This window comes from Ruditapes philippinarum, unplaced genomic scaffold (genome assembly GCF_026571515.1).
Source record: "Ruditapes philippinarum isolate M1 unplaced genomic scaffold, ASM2657151v2 ctg7725_1_1_1_1, whole genome shotgun sequence".
Lineage (NCBI taxonomy): Eukaryota > Metazoa > Mollusca > Bivalvia > Venerida > Veneridae > Ruditapes > Ruditapes philippinarum.
Genome location: NW_026866860.1, coordinates 18,994 through 37,618, shown reverse-complemented (window position 1 = coordinate 37,618; position 18,625 = coordinate 18,994). Strand labels below are relative to the sequence as shown.

The 18,625-nt window shown below is 32.8% G+C and overlaps 1 protein-coding gene across 1 annotated transcript; it reads right to left on the bottom strand.

The window, feature by feature from the left end:
* LOC132734026 (uncharacterized) lies at positions 1–7,419 on the bottom strand (the record flags this gene model as incomplete). The annotated part of the gene is given in 5 exon segments (XM_060720727.1): positions 1–200; positions 973–1,076; positions 1,406–1,509; positions 4,129–4,160; positions 7,369–7,419. Coding segments are annotated over 2 exon segments (297 nt in total), but the record flags the coding sequence as incomplete, so codon positions are not given.
* Between the last annotated feature and the right edge of the window lie 11,206 nt (positions 7,420–18,625).

Sequence of the window (18,625 nt, the reverse complement as noted above, 5' to 3'; positions counted from 1 at the left end):
ACTGTAGCGACAATCGGCGGTTTGCTTTTTGTTGTCATAATTGGCAGCAAATATCGGATACGAAAAACCAGGGTCATGTCCAGTTGCAAGAGGAAAACCACGCAATATGTTGTAACCCATTAAAGCATAGTCAATATCCGGAAAAGAAAGCTTAAAATGTGTGCCTTGGCATTCTTGGAGTAGATAGTCTTTGCGCATTCCTGCATTCAGATACAACAGAAAATTTAAAGTGCAGCAAATCGGATAAGATTATTGAAAAAGTACACCCATTACAATGCTTAGAATGTATAATTATGTTATGTAGCTGGTTTATTTTTTCGTCAAATTATTCTTCCAGTGGTGTTCATGTGGTTAGGTTGTCTGCTTTACAACCATGGCATTGTGGCTTCGAACATCTTGGGTACAACCATAATTTTATTTATTTGAATGATACGACAATTAAAGTGACATTATGTTCAATTTTCGCTGTCAATTAAGGTTAAACTGTTAATAAACTAATATTTCAATAGATTGTCTGTAATTGGCTATTATGATGGTAATTGTAAAGGATAAAATATAAAATTACCTAAATAATAACTTATAGAAATATTGCCCCACTCTTAGTTTTAATTTACCTTTACCTGTGCTCTCAACACTAAAACATTGGTTGGCATCATCATATTGTAACTTTAAAGACTGTCATTTACTGTTCTACAGATATTTGTAAGAATATACAAAAACTGTACAAAAAGGTGTTTCAACATAATACATCTCCCGCTGTTTGTCATACCCGCTGCGATGTTTTAGATATTAAACACCTGCAACTTCATTCAACTAAATCGAATCTTTTTTGAAGAAGTAAAAGATTTTCCTTTTATAATCTCGAATTGATTCAGCGTATTAAAATATTGTGTGTAACACATTTGCCAAACCAATATAAATGTGTCAATGAATGAACTCCTCGGGTTAGATACGTATCGTAAATCTATTTACCAATATTAAGGTAGTTTTTCCGCGTATTATCTGAGACTGGTATTGCACCGCCAAGTAATCTATCAGCATGTTGGTTGGAGGATGTAAGAACTGTCATTAAATCCCTGTACGTAAACAAATTTTAAGATAATAATATAATACAAAGCAAAAATTGAATTAAAGTTAAGCAACTCATATTGTGATCTTACAAATTCAAAATAATTGAACATTGCATAAAATCATATTGAGGATAATAAATAAGTGTTTGTTGAATATTAAATCTATTAAAGTAAATAAAATGATAGTATGCGAGCCTCTTGCTATTTTCTTATTTTGTAAAATGTCCTGCTCTAAGTTTTATTTAATGTCTTAAATTTATTTATGAGCATCAATGAAAGTAAATTTTAAATGGCGTAAAAAGGATAGACTGGTAAAGATGTGTTCATATGCTTACCTGTTTACCTTCGTCTGATTATATCCGAAGTATACTAGATAACTTACAACAATGACAAATACTGCCAGAAATACCAGAAATGTCTTATTCCTACCTATACAACCCTAGACATAAACTTTAAAATACAAAATGACATCACGTTTATAATGCATTTTATCTAACAGTTCAGTGGACGAAAGTGTGGAGACATTCGTCTTTACAGTCATTTGAATGATGTATTCTGACGACTGACAGTAAACGGTTATAAACTGGTGCAAGAAAAGTGCTCAACTGACAGGATTCCGTTGACATGTATAACAAGAGATGGTGCGTAGGTAATTATGTTTAATGGTTAGTCCTGAATTTGCAAGTTCCGCTACCATCATTGACTCTATGTGTATTAAGTTAGTAAAGTCCTAATGCATTCTCTTCACTTAAAAGAGTATTTAAATGGGCTAGAAATACTTTCAACTGCATTAAAATAAAGATCATGGATTCAAGCCCAAGGAGTCCATCTTTGAAATATTTATTGGCTAAATAAGGTAAAACATCATCTCCGCTCTTACAAAATCTAATAAAATCACAACTGGATGGTAAAATATTTGTATATTTAAACAGATCAATCAATACACTTCTGGTAAAAAATGGGTAAACTTTGAAAACAGTAGATTAAAGCGATATTTTTAATAAGCAGGAAAGTTGTCAAACAAGTGTTCAAAATAAGTTGGTAGGTTATTTCAAACATTTTAATTAAAAAAGTAATTCATCTTGTGTGGTACTCTCCTGCGCATAGTTCGAATGTTCCACTATTGCTCACTTCTCACTTCGTCTGCAGTAACGCGATTGTATTCAGTGAGCTGCGAAGGGAGCGTACTTGTGTGGTTGTTAGTTGAAAGATATAATTTGTTGAGTATTTATAATTAATGTGAAAACATGTTTCATAAGGATGAGAATACAAGTAATTAATAGTTTCTTTTTTCTGAAACAAAACATTTTTAATGTTCAAGATTTTCTACAGAAAGTGTCAAGAAGTCTAAAACAGTACGGTAAATTTTGTGTGATTGTCCTTTCAGAAAGTTACGTTTTCTTAGATATTGATTACATTCGGAACTGCTTCGGCTATTATCTATAACAACCTCGGCAACAATACGGATTGAAAGTAGTTCTACCACGTGGTTTTCAGATGTAAACAGAAACAGGGATAATGTAAAACTAATGTATATATATGACATTTAATGTCTGTTCCAGTACTCTTATGCTTGAAAATATGTCTGACAACAATTTGTTATTTAAATATGCCCACTGATGTTAAATTTTAAACAAATACGACTAAATGTCAAAAGATTGGTTTTTTGTACTTTCGGTTTCTACAACTATGATTATAAATATATAAATAATGTATTGTTTGCTTTTGTTCCTATGAATTCACCTATTTTAGGTGGACTTTTACTACATATATTGGCATTAAACTTGTCAACAACTCCCAGCATTGAATTACTATTTGTTTACATGTTTAGTTTCTGTGCGTAGGTTAGACCAAAATACCGCATCCGTTCTGTGTATTCATACTATTGTGTTCGAGGTCCTTATCCGAAGACTGACGGAAAGGGCCGAGTAGTTGCGATTGATATTGATAATGCTCATAAGGAATATACTACCTTTATTTTTATAGTTTGATGTTTTTCATCACAAACATTAAAATGACTTCTGTAAACGAAAATCTCTAAACAAGAAAAACATCACCCTTAATGACAAAGATAAATGCATCAAGTTTTGTCATAAATAAATGACAAAATTTGTTTCTTGATATTCTTAACTGTCAATTCTAATAAACCGTACTGCCCACTTACTTAAACGTCACATTAGAAATTATTGTTATATCTACGATGACAGAGTGAGAGGTGATATATTTGTGTAATTATCTCGTTCGCACGAGATACTATGTCGTACACACGAGTTACTTAGTTGTGCGCAGGAGTTACTAAGTAGTGCTCACGAGACAATTAAGTATTGCGCACGAGTTACTAAGGCGTGCGAACAAGTTACTAAATCGAAATAGTTAAGTACCGCGAAGGGGATACTATGTTGTGCGCACTAGTTAATAAGTCGTGAGTACGAGAAAATTAAGTCGTGAGCAGAGTTATTGAATTGTTCAAACGAGTTACTAAGCTGTACGCGTGAGATTATCAAGTGATGCGTACGAGAAACTTTGTAGTACGCACGAATTTTAAGTCGTGCGCAAGAGATAATTAAGTAGTGTGCACGAGTGACTATGCGGTGCGAACGCGATAATTTAATCGTGCGCAAAACATAACTAATCAATCACATTACTCTATATGAATTTTTTAACTTTATTAAAGTTTTACATGTTACATTAATTTTTGAAACTGCTGATAGTGTTCACTTGAAATTTGATACATGTTTTAGGATTATATTAGGTCACTGATCAGGCATTAAATTTGACTATGTCAAGGTCCTTTTTAGGCCCCCTTCCCAACTAAAAAGTGGGAGCAATCATGTGATAGGATTAAGCAATACGTACGTACTAACTGCCCGTTATCCTTGTCCATACGATAACTTAAGAAGGAATAATAGTATCACGTGCGCACGAGATACACATTAATAAAAAAACACACGCGTGCGCGCACGCACGCACACACACCTCACTGTGCCACAGTAAATATCAGCTGTTACTTTTGCAGTTCATGCAAGCAATGCTGGGTATTGTTAATAACGTTATTTACCTGGCGTGTCAATCGTCTACCCTCTGCAACCTCTGAAATAATATAGCATGTACAGTTAAATTTTTAATCTCCTAATAAGGGAAACAATAACTGAATGTAGATAACAATATACCGTTGTGTGAGAGGTTGTTTCATTAAATCCATTTTGTAATATGTAAACGTTTTAGTAACGGGAAAAAGGCTATGAATAGTGATTAAACATGACCATACAGAATTTTCATGGCTTTGTCAAGCTTGTCCTATTTTCTTTTATTTACTTTACACAGCTGATTAAATAAAATTTACTCTTAAAAATGCATATTTTAATTGATAAGTAGTAAGTAAAAATGAATTGAAATATTAATAAATGAAGCGGTCAACAATATAAAGAATACATGGAACATGGAAATGTATCAAGTTTATACTGACTATATTGGAGTGTATTATTATTTTTTATCACATAAACCGCGGCGCAGGAGTGTAATAAAGCCATTTAATAAAAACGATATTACACTAGACGATATTACACTAGTGTAATAACACTTTGACGTCACGTCATTTGCGCTATAAACATAGCGTTAAAGCGCGCTAATGTTAGCGTTACACTATAGGCGCGTCAAGAAAACTGACTCTTGATAAGAGTTTACCGTTCTTATTTTATATATGTGATAAATAGAATATTATATTCGTGTAGATTCAATACTAAATTTATTGAACTCGTTGAATAAAACAATATTATGCTCGCCAGAGGCTCGCATAATATGATTTTATTCAACTCGTTCAATAAATTTCGTATTTAACCTACACTCATTCAATATCCTCTATTTATCACCCACTTGTGCCGATTTTGCGACTCCGTAAATATTGTTTTGCACGGCCGTGCATATATTTTGACGTGACGTCATTAGCGTTATTTTACCGGCTGCCGGTACAGATCGGAATATCTAGCTCGAGGATAATTATTTACGGCGGTAACGAGGCTCTGTCGAGTTTCCGCTAAACAGTTACCCGAGAGCTAGATTTTCCCGTCTGTACCAATTGCCGGTGTTTGTTTCTTTTTCTTGCATATCATGTCAATTTTTTTCGGAAAAGAAATTATGAAAACTGATATTCTCATTTTGCCTTTTTTTATAGTAGCGTATGAACATACAACTTCATTCATAACGGAAACATGACGTCATCCAAAGAACGCAATTTATTCATAAAAGGCGCGCGTCAATGACGTCATTTAAAGCACGCGACTTGTCTTACATGGGGGTGTAAGACAGAGTTTTCTGGCACCGGTGTAAACGGTAGATTATAAAAATCTTACACCGGTTGTCGGTACAGACAGGAATATCTAGCGCGAGGGTGTCTGTTTATGGCGGTAACGAGGCTCTGCCGATTTTCCGTCGTAAACAGTCACCCGAGAGCTAGATATTCCTGTCTGTACCGACAGCCGGTGTTTGATTCTTTTTCTTGCATTTATAACATATCAATTATTTTCAAACAGAAATTACAAAAACGGATATTTTCATAACGCACTTTTTACTTATAGTAGCGTATGAACTGACAATTTCATTCATAACGGTTAAGTGACGTCATCCGAAGAACGCAATTCATTCATAAAAGGCTCGCGTCAATGACGTCATTTATAACACGCGACTTGTCTTACATGGGGGTGTAAGATAGAGTTTTCTAGCACCGGTGTAAAAAGGTAGATAATCCTGTCTGATATGCAAGAATATAAGAATCTTACACCGACTGCCGGTACAGACCGGAATATCTAGCTCGAGGGAAACGAGGCTCTGCCGAGCTTCCGCTAAACAGTTACCCGAGAGCTAGATATTCCTGTCTGTACCAACAGCCGGTGTTTGATTCTTTTTCTTGCATATTATATACATGTCAATTATTTTCGGAACAGAAATTATGAAAACTGATATTTTCATTACGCACTTTTTTCTTATAGTAGCGTATGAACTTACAACTTCATTCATTACGGAAAAATGACGTCATCCTAAGAACACGATTCATTCATTAAATGCGCGCGTCAATGACGTCATTTAAAGCAAGCGACTTGTCTTACATGGGGGGTGTAAGACAGAGTTTTCTAGCACCGGTGTAAACGGTAGATAATCCTGTCTGAGATGCATGAAAATCCTGTCTGACATGCAAGAAAAACATAGTGTAAAGACGTGCATTTAGCAAGATCAGTAAATACATAGCTAACATCACGGTCTAACACAAAATTTCCTTACAGACCTAACAACGCAAAGTAGTTCTCACTCAGAACTGCTTAAAAACCAGCAATTTAAAAGAAAGAATAATTTTTAATGTAGGCATTTAACGAATTACAGTGCATTAAACGTTCAGAGTAGTCAATAGAAATATGAGGTTACAATCACAAATTTCGCGGATGAATATCTTTTTTACCCAATGAAAAATGTTCGGCTATTTCCGTAAAGTTTAATCAATGAAAATGCTATTTTAGCTATGTCGATTACCGAATACTCCAGAGCGTAGTACACAAATAAATCTGACTGTCGAGTAGTGGAATATATACATGTCGTACTGTTTTGTCGAGAAGATTTTGCTTTTCGCTAAATTATTTTCATCAGTGTTAAACAACAGGTTTATCGTGAACAAAATACCTCGAAATTAGTAAGGATTACAAACACGAAATGGAAATTCTCAAATTAGAATTACAATGTATTTGTTTTTATTATAGCTACATAAATTATGAGATACTTCACCGTGGTGCAGAGGTAGCGCGCTCGTTTAGGGTGTGAGAGGCCAAAGGTTCAAATCCTAGTCGAGGCAACTTTTTTGTGTGTCTTTTTTAAGGAAGTAGCCACGATATGCAAAGATAAAATGTGGCTGTCATTTTTTGATGCAACTCTAGTCATGTAAAATTCCTTATGTATCAATCTCAAACTGTTATAGACGCAGTCGTTGCGTAAGATTAATTATAGTATATAAAAATAAACTTATACAGGGAAATACATACAGATAGTCAGTGTGATTTAGATTGCAAAGATCAGAAAATACCACAGAGGTTGCAGCCCTTTGATTAAAGTCTTGATTACCATAAAGTTCAGTAGACATTGTATACCATAGCATGCTTTGGTATACAAATGCCATTACATTACTAGCATTTTAACAGATGCATAATCATGCATGAATTCACCTTAAACATAGTACAAATGTAATTCAATCAAAATATATTGGGTGTTTTTCAATTCAAAGTTACATTGTAGTAATTTTATAAAATTCGAACTTTACTTTAACTTGATGACTTTGGTTGACATACACCTGAAATTTATTTCTGATATGAAATATGAAATACAAATGTAGTCACTCCTATGGTTTATCTAGGAAATAGACAGATCGTTCAATTCTTAGAATAATGCACAGTTTGAGTGCAAATGCTTAGTAATATAATCACGTAGGCCGAAAGGCCTATGTGATTAATTATAAAGCATTTTAATTATTTAGGAATTAGATATCAATTCTGAGTGCATTTTTGTAGAATAATGCACGGTTTGAGTTCAAATGCGTAGAAATATAATCAAGGAGGCCTATATATAGGCATGAGTGATTTAAAACGATAAACTTGCATTATTATACTAAAATGCAGGAAGAATTAATATCTATTTCCATTCTTACACGTCAAGAAAAAAACATGTATAAATTATTATGTAGTTGAACTTTATGTGCGGTGGTTGAATATTTTTTATCGCCTCAGAGTTTCCAATTGAAACGTTCTTTAAAGGCTGTTTCAGTGGGTTGTAAAAAACTGTCGTTAAATCTACCGTGTGTAGAAACATTTGAGAATAACGAATTTTGTAAACGTTTCTGTATTTTATTTCACTCTATATTTTTTAACGAGAAATACAAAGTATTTATAGTGATATAAATGTGACATTTAACTGGTTTTCAACATTTAAACAGCGTTCTTGTTTTGTTTTAGGCGCTACACTGTGACGTCACCTAAACAGTACTTTAAATGTCTGTACAGCTTTTACGACTGAATTTAAAAAATGGTTCTTAGTTAGACCATTTTCTTTCATTCAAGATAGGTTTCACAACAGAATTCGACAAAAAAAATTCTTATTTATCAGATTTTTCCAAACAAAATGGCGCCGTTGATGTGTCGTTTAGAATTTACAGAGGGAGAAATAAGAACGGCGAGTGCATTGATGCGAAATATATCATACTTTTGGCCCTCTTTGTTTAGTTAAGAGAAATTTCCGATAGTGTTAGAATTTGAAATATTAAATAAAGCATGCACAAATTTAAAAACTCTCTTACCCAGTCTGTCTGGCATATTTAATTCTTCAGAAATCCTCTTTGTTACTGAGCAAGTTGAAGAACCCCCAATTATTTATACAGTGTCAGGTCAAGTAATTAAGGAAAATAATAAAATTTTCATTTTCGTATTATACTTTGATTTCCACGAAATAATGTTACTTTGATTTCCACGAAATAATGTGATAAAGTACATGTATGCATGTAGATGGACTACGAGTGTCCCATTGTTTCTAGTATGTGTAATTAGTTCTGCTTAACAGGAAACCTTAACAGGAAACCTGACTTATTTACGTTAACTTAATTGTTCCCAAGTAGTTTTTACTTAAAGTACAAAGTTTAATGAAGTTTTGTCGGCAAGATTGCTAAAGTAATTTTTATTATAAATAAACAATTTCTCATACACGACCTATGAAACAACCAAACAAATTATAAAATATGTTAAAAATACCCTATATTTTATTTATATTTATATACCGTGTCTTGTTGCGCCTGGTTTAGCTGTGCGAAATATGCGACTGAGATCGGTCTTCCTATTCGTCTTTTCTGTATTTTCTCTTTCTGTAGTACAGAACTTTGGTTTCGTTCATATCTTTTGTAAACAAATGCTCGGTATAAGCTACTTAACTTTGTATCTGGTACATAAGTTGAATAATCTTTACTGGTGTCATCCGAAATACTTACAAAACACCTGATAACTGTTCGCTGCGCCGCAAATTCTTCGGACGTTGCCATTTTAACTTTTCTATTTTCTTTGAGATATTTTCATTTTCCTGTTTGTTTGTTTTTTTTTTTTTTTTTTTTTTTTTGTAAGTTATTAAACTGAATTTTTTACGATGATGTCAGCATAGCAGCAGAGGGAGGCAATGTGATATTGTGCAGACACATCATCAGATATTTGTAGTATGTATACGTAATTCATTTAAGCCGATTTTTAACAAAATGCAAATTATTTGACGTGCGCCGGGATCTCAAACCTGTGTCGTTAATATTGAAAATTTTGAAGTAACTCGAGTAGATAATAATAAACTTCTAGGTAATATGTGTGAATAAATATCTATGGCCGTTAAAAATGAACCGTCTGTAAGATTTGTCACAACACTCGTATATCCGTCTATTTATTAAGATCTGGAATGTTGAATAAATCGTGTGTTGCAACAAGCATCCCAGACACTTCCATGGTGATAAAATTTATCAATAACAGACAATTAATCCATTGTCAGAATACTGCATGAACATTAACATTCCCATCCGGCCGTACCTGATAGAGACATCTTGGATAGCAGTCCCTGGCAGTGACGCCTGAGAAAGTCGTCCCTTGCAGTGACGTCTTGGATGCCCGTTCCTGGCAGTCACATCTGGAAAACCTTTCATGGCAGTGACATCTGATATAGCCGTACTGGCAGTGACGTCTGCGATAAAATGATTTTCCAGTAATGAAGTAATAGGACGTAAGCCTACAATCAGCCCTTTGCTTTGTTTTTTCTTAACATGAATCAATCCGATGCTGTCTCTAAATTTTTTTTGTTTCGTTTTTACAGTCTGAAAAATACATTCCTTCCCCATGCAAAACTGCTCTTGATGACATTTGGGCATATTAAAGTATCCTACGAGCAATAACTGCCGTATGCTTTATGAAAAATTGAAAAGCATTGACAGCCATCACTCGTAAAATAAGTAAAACAACCCAGCGTTCCTTACATGCCTTAGCAAGCTTCCAAGTTTTCCATTTTTCTAGCTCCTTTTCTGAATGTTTTCACTTCTGTCAACACTTATTTTTTGTCTGTTACAATCCTCAAATAAGTTTTCTTTCTTTTAAAAAGGTGTATGACTAACAAATCCAAATTATATCCTTCTGAATCTTACACAATTATTTTCCTCCCATGAAATACACAACTTTAAAAATGGCTGCCGCTTACATTTTACAAAGCCAGGTCTAATATAAATTCGCAGTAAGTAACAGAAATATGGATGGATGGTTGGACTTTTTCTTCTACAAGAATTGTTTGTTTTTATTATAACAGCAAGCGATCATTCATATTTTTTAATAAAATGAATAAATATCACCGTCATTTAACCTTGATTGGCGGACTTATTTTTCAGCTCAAAACTTCTTGTTTTAAATGAGAAATTCGGTCTAAATGGGGCTCTCAATGGGGGAAACAGATTTTAATATTAACGTTAAAATTATGGAAATTTCGTTTTAACTTGTTTTTAAGCATAAAATAAAAAGAAAATTTGTCTGTTTGTTGTGTAAGATGTAATTTTATTTCATCTCGTGAACTTTAAACACAGTATTCTCACTCGTGGCTACGCCACTCGTGAGAATACTGTTTTTAAAGCCCACTCGATGAAATAAAATTTCATCTTACACACAAACAAACAAATATCCTCTATGTAATTTATGTTCTATGTTCCGTCGACTGCTTTGCGTTTTTTTTTGTGTTTTTTTTTTTGTTTTTTTTTTGAAACGGACAATATTGTCTACCTATGTTAAATTGATAAAGTACATACAATTAAAATGCATTTCCATTTGTACATATATTGTGTTAAAAGGATGCTTTAAAGGATGCTGATTGGTTTGACGCCGAATGCAGAAATTCAAAGAATATATATGTAGATGCCTCAAAGTCGTTTTATATATGTAAAACCCCAGCAAGTAGGGAATATTTGTGTCAATGTAAGAAAGAATATAAAAATTTAATCCGAAAGAAAAAGAAAACTTTTATGTCCAAAAAATATTCTGAAATTTAACGTTTAAGATTTTGTAAACCTAAACAGTTTTGGGGACAATTTAAAAAGAAAAAGGCTAATGTTTCTAAAGACATTACTCTTGAAGAGTTTAAATTGTTTTTTGAAAACTTATCTAATGGTAAATTCACTTCCATCAATAATGAATGTAATGACTTTTGTAATGAGCACGATTTTAACTGTGATGATTGTACCTATGAAGAATTGAATTTACCTATCACATGTGAAGAAATTAAAAAAGCTGTAAAAACACTTAAGTCAAATAAAGCTGTAGGCCCCAACTGTCTTTTAAACGAATATTTTATTGAGTCTATTGATATTATTTGTTACCATTTGTGTGATATTTTTAATGCCATTTTAGACTCTGGGTTTTATCCAGACAAATGGACGGAGGGTATAATTGTGCCCGTATATAAAAAAGGCGATCCGAAATTAGTTAACAATTATAGGGGAATAACTTTAGTCAGCTGTATGTCCAAGCTTTTTACTTCTATATTAACTAATAGAGTTGAAATATTTTGTGATAAATATTCGGTTTTTTCTGATTGCCAATTTGGCTTTAGAAAGGGGAGATCAACTGTTGATGCAATTTTTATTCTACATTCTTTAATACAACACTATTTAAATGATAATAAACGTTTAAATGTAGGGTTTATTGATTTGAAATCTTGTTTTGATAGTATTTGTAGAAATTCATTATGGATGAAACTGTATAAATGTGGTGTACAAGGAAAAATATTACGAATCATTAAAAATATGTATGACAAAGTAAAATCATGTGTAAGATGTTGTAACACCTATTCAGGTTTTTTCCAGTATGCTGTTTGCCTACGTCAAGGGGAGGTAACTTCGCCATTAATGTTCTCCCTATTCGTAGAAGACCTTGAATTATATTTACAAGATAACTTAAACTCAGGACTAAATTGATTGATGATATTGTTTTGATTTTATTGCTTTTTGCTGACGATATGGCCATTGTAGGTAAAACTCCTGAAGATTTACAAAAAGTTTAGATCTTTTGTATTCATATTGTTTTAAATGGGGATTAGAGGTCAATACCATGAAAACTAAAATTGTCGTTTTTAGAAAAAGAGGGCGTATTTTTATCAACGAAAAATGGACGTATAACGGTCAGCCAATAGAAGTAGTAGATCACTTTAACTACCTAGGTACAGTGTTCAGCTATACAGGCAATTTTTCTCTTAACAATGAGCATTTAACCGGTAAAGCTTTAAAAGCAATGAATACATTATTTATAAATTGTAAAGACATGGATTTAAAACCCAAATTATTATGTCAATTATTTGATTCTTTTGTAGGCTCAATCATATTATATGCATCAGAAGTATGAGGTTATAGCAAATCAAAAGATATTGAGCGTATTCACTTGAAATTTTGCAAAAGAATTTTAAATGTTAGAGCCAATACAAGCAATGTCAGTATATACGGCGAACTCGGCCGCTATCTATTGTATATAAATAGATATGTAAGAATAATTAAATTTTGGTGCAAATTGATAAATACTGACAACATAATTTTACGGAAAATATATGAAATAAGTTTGTCTTATTGTTACAAAGGTAAAAAGAACTGGGTGTCAAATGTCAAAGAAATGCTAAATATGAATGGTTTATCCGAATACTTTTTTGAAAATAATATTGTAGATAGAAAATCATTTCCAAAATTATTTAAACAAAGAATTATTGATAATTATGTACAAACATGGCATTCATCTTTAAAAAATAATTCTGTTTTAGAACTGTATAAAAATTGTAAAGAATTATTTTCATACGAAAACTACCTTAACATATTGCCTAAGAATCTTAGATTTTACATCACAAGAATTAGAATGTCTGCACATACACTAAGGGTACAAGCGGGTAGAAATGGGCAAAATAGAATCCCAAGGAGTGAAAGATATTGTTTATTTTGTAATACTATGGATTTGGAAGATGAATACCATTTTGTTTTGATATGCTCATGCTATGTAGACATAAGGAAAAAATATGTGAAACAATATTATTACAAAAGACCATCAATGTGTAAATTTATTGAGCTGATTTCTTCTAATAATAAAATTATACTAATGAATCTAGCTAAATATCTGAGAGAATCGATTAAAATCAGGAACACTTTTGTTAGTACTAACACTTAAATTCTATATTTGTTACAAATTCATACTCAAATTTCAATTGATTTGTTGTATCAAATATGTTTATATTCTGCTTAGGAAATTATATTACAAGTGATGATAATAACCTCTTAATTTTTAATCCAGAATTGTTCATTCTCCAACTTGTTTGTTAAATAGAAACGTGACATATTTACAATGTGTGTATTTATATTGCGGTGATGATGTACTATGTACAAATCCTAGCGATGATGCAATTAAAACACTCATAGTATTAAACAAACCCGGAAATAAGCATTTATGAGAACAGGTACACGGGTGGAATCACGTAACTTTTATAGTAATACCCACGAGAAAATGGCGACTGCTGAGCCCCGGTAAATTAAGGTGACAAACGTTTCTTGAATCAAAACAAAACCTAGCGTATCATATGCGCGTTAATTTTCTTCAAATGACAATACAAAGTGCATTATCCTACGTTTTGTGGTTTTTAGCTCGACTTTTCTATGAAAAGGGGAGCTATCCTACTCGCCCCGGCGTCGGCGTCGGCGTCGGCGTCGGCGTTGGCGTCACACCTTGGTTAAGTTTTTCGTACCACCCCACTTTATTTCAGAAGTATTACAAGTATGGCTTTGAAACTTACCATACTTGTTCACCATCATAACCTCCATCTACAGACAAGAGTACATAACTCTGTCAAGGTTTTTGACAGAATTATGGCCCTTTTTTTGACTTAGAAAGTGTATTGAGCTTGGTTAAGTTTTTTGTACCACCTCACTTTATTTCAAAACCATTGGAGGTATTGCTTTGAAACTGACCATACTTGTTTACCATCACGACCTTCATCAACAGACAAGAGGACATAACTCTGTCAAGGTTTTTGACAGAATTATGCCCCTTTTTGACTTAGAAAATACATTGAATATGGGTAAAATCCACTTATTGCCTTAACCCTTTGAGATATTGCTTTGAAACTTTTAATGCTATTTCACATCATTACCCCCATCTGTACGCAAGAGAAGGTAACTCTGTCAAGGATTTGTTTAAAAATTAAGGCCTTTTATCGACTTAGAATCTTGGTTAAGTTTTTAGTACCAGTCCACTTTTTGACTGAACTGTTTGAGATATTAATTTGAAAGTTGGAATACTTGTTTACAATCATGATTCCCAAACATGTCCAGGAGAAGGTAATTCTGTCAAAGATTTTATTTGAATTATGGCCCTTAACTGTCAATGTTTTGTATTATAGGCAAGCACTAAAAAACTTAAAAAATCTAAAAAAATTCATTCCTATCCACTTGTTCACTTTACCATAAATTATGTCATATAAACATTGCTGTAATATTCAAGGGTATCAAACAACTAGTTCACTTTAAAAATACAGAGATTCTTGTATTGCCTTTTACTGCAAAAACTTTTTTTATTGGCAAGCAATAAAAAAGTCGAGCGCGCTGTCTTACGGACAGCTCTTGTTTAGAACATTGTTTGAATTGTTTGATAATTGCACATTCAGCGATAGTAATTCGCACGAAGCGATATAATTTGGTACCAAAATAAATGAAAATAAGCCTTCTTTTTGCACTCAAGACACCAAATCAATCATTTTATTGACATCTGTTCTTGTAGAATTCCATATAAAATTTTGTTCGAAGGTCTGTAACCTACAAATGTTCTTTGCACGTGTATAGTAAGTAAAACGGTAGTAAGTTGCACGAAAACAAAATATTAAGTTTCACGCACAGTTTCCAATAGCTTACTAAAATGTGACGAAACTATTTTATAATTCCTCTGGTTTCAAATTTGCAAGTGTTTTCCGTCTACGGTGACAGAGAAACAAATATCGAGAGAGTATTTTAATAATAATTCATATTATTTCATAATACATGTATTCATTTTCATATAATTTCAAAAAAGATTACTTAACTTAAAAAAACTAAATGAGACATTGACATTGATACTCAACAATGTACGTTACACTTGGACCTTTTTCACGTTAGACTGGACCAACATCCGTCATCTTTAGAACTAGATATATAAAGAAATAACTGTGCAGAAGGAAATATTACCACACCATCATTACTCATGAGCCATCATAGAACTGGTATACAAAGTTTTTATTGAATTTATTCTTTTATACACTGACAGATTTTATAAATGAACCCAAAAAGTTTTGTTAAAACGTTATGTATCTATACGCTTATTTTCTTACCATGCGCAAATGTGTTAAACTCTTACTTTTTGTTTTTTTATAGAGTAATTAAATAATTTATTCAGGGCGTCCATGGCCGAGAGTTTAAAGTCCCTGATTTTTATACACATTCTTCTCACCGCTATGGATTCTAGTCCGACCAATGTCTTTGACTTCTTTCATCAAACCAGCTAACAAAACGTCGGTGCTTTAACTCGGGTGTCCCGACATTGACGGTGTGATTTGAAACCCAGCATCTAAGATTGTTTAATGTAAATATTTTTTTTACTCTACTTGCCTTCACTTTAAAAAGTGTAAATATCTTTGACCGTTTGATTTTTTTTTTTTTTTTTTTTTTTTTTTTTTTGTAAGAAGTTATTTTCTTCTTGCGAATTCTTCTTTATATTTTCATAAATTAAGTAACATAGTGACTAAATGTAACAAATACCGCCATATAAAAACATCAGCATTCAGTAAATAAACATCACCATACCAATTAACAAGCAATTTTATTTGTTCATCTTCTTTCTAATTAAAGTAAAATGAGGGCCAAGACACACCTGAAACTGCATAGGTCAAAGAACTACTATCGCAACAGAAAAATAACACTGAGCCGTGTTATATCAAATCCCATCAAAAGTTCATTTGATATATTATGATAATCAAAGGGCTGCATGCTCTGTGGTATTTTCTGATCTTTCCTGTATAAGTTTATTTTTATATACTATAATTCATCTTACGCAGCGACTGCGTTTAGATTTTTTTCTATAGCAGTTTGAGATTGATACATATGGAATTTTGCATGCCTAGAGTTACATCATAAAATCATTTTTCATTTTTTTATGACAGCCACACTTTATCCTTGCATATCGTGGCTACTTCCTTAAAAAAAGACACTTCAAAAAAATGTTGCCTCGACTATGATTTGAACCTTAGGCCTCTCACACCCTAAACGAGCGCGCTACCTCTGCACCACGGTGAAGTAATACGTATGTAGCTATAATAAAAACAAATACATTATAATTCTAAAATTGATAATTTCCATTTCGTGTTTGTAATCCTTATTAATTTTAAGGTATTTTGTTCACGATAAACCTGTTGTTAAACACTGATGAAAATAATTTAGCGAAAATCTTCTCGCCAAAACAGTCCGACATGTATATATTCCACTACTCGCCAGTCAGATTTATTTGTGTACTACGCTCTGGAGTATTCGGTAATCGACATTGCTAAAAATAGCATTTTCATTGATTAAGCTTTACGGAAATAGTCGAACATTTTTCATTGGGTAAAAGAGATATTCATCCGCGAAATTTGTGATTGCAACCTCATATTTCTACTAACTAATCTAAACTTTTAATGCACTGTAATTCGTTAAATGCCTACATTAAAAATTATTCTTTCTTTTTAATTGCTATTTTTTAAGCAGTTTTGAGTGAAAGCCAATTATGATGAAGATGACATGACCTTAGTTTCAAGTCAATACAAGATCAAGTCAAAACCTTCATTGGATTTGAAAATTGGTATTGCAGGCAAAACTTTCTTATTTAAAAAGGGCCATAATTCTGTCAAAATCCGAAGTAACATTGGGTAGAGAACTACATTTGCCATGTGTTACCTTAAATTAAGTCGACTTAACATAACGATCAGTATAAGGTATATAAAGATTCAAAATTACACTAAGAAGTATAGAAACAAAATGCACATATACACTATAAATACAATGTATATCAAGTTAAACAACGCGTATAAGATGTGATATTTTAACCAAAAAATATTGCATAAAAAAAGCTTTTGACAGATCACTTCACATTTTTATTGCACTGGCTTGGTGGGAAATTATTACCGTTCAAAGTTCAGAAAACATTTTAGGTATCATGACGGGAAACATGTGCAGTACTTCGAGGGTGAACTTGTATTGTTTAAATAAGAGCAGTATTAAGTATTGTTTCTGTTGTATATAAGGAGAAAGGGAAGAATTTTCGCTAGTTTCGTTTTTGTGATTCAACTTCTTAAGAAAGATTAACAATACCAAATTGTGATACGCAGTATCAATATATATTTTCCTGTAACCACTCAAGTACGTAATGCTTTTATAAGTGATCTTAAGACAAAAACTGCATGCACTGAAATACTCCAATACTCAAACACTTTAGATACATGCAGATTTAAATAAATTTTCATTTTATTTTAGACGGTTTCTGTTAGCTAACCTGAAGACTAACACGAATTCACTAATGTTGCAAGTAACACATTTAAGTCTTTCACGTCAACTCCCAACCCCACATCAACGTTCACATTTGATAGATAAATTCTAATATATATATATGTTATTTTGGTTTTGGAGTGATATATGTGGATATATTACCTGCTAAGATTTTATATCACCCGAGCCGTTAGGCGGGTGTGATATTTTATCTTGGCAGATAATATATACACATATATCACTCCAAAACCAAAATAATAATTTTATTAACCTTCCCCTGCCGAGTTTAGACGATTTTTTAAAAATTCATAGCTGTTTCAAATGAACGTCGAACTAAGATTCCCTTTAGGGTACCCCTTCATCACAACATGACGTCACATAAATACATGACGTATTTTTCCGTACCTAACGAATATAAACAAGAGAAAAGGAGTAGTCTATTTAACCCACTTTTTTGAAATTAATATCAAACTTTCACTAGGTCATATTTGTTTTCAATACTGATGAGAATATGTATCGTTACTCTACTTTGGTTTGTTTGTTTGTTTGTTTCATTTTACGCCTTTTTCAACAGTATTTCAGTCATATAGGCGGGTAGTTTCCTAACCATCGTTCCTGGAGAGTTACACCAGTACTAGACAACCTTCCTCCGCGCTAAACTACCAAAGCATCTCCCGGGGATCGAACCCACGCCAGAGAGATTAGAAGTCATCGACTCTAACCCCTCGACCACGGAGGCGGTTTTATTTATTATTTGACAGTTAAAAAGTGCTTGTAAATCGGAATTTTCACCCCGTAAAATCGAACCGTACGCGCATCACCTCAGCGCGTGTTGTTTTACAACGTGGGGTACACAACGGGTAAATTTAGTGTGTATATTACCCGTCTGGCTCGGTAATATCAATTTCTTTCGGGTGATCAATATCCAATCAAAAAGGCGGAAAAATCTGGAAGG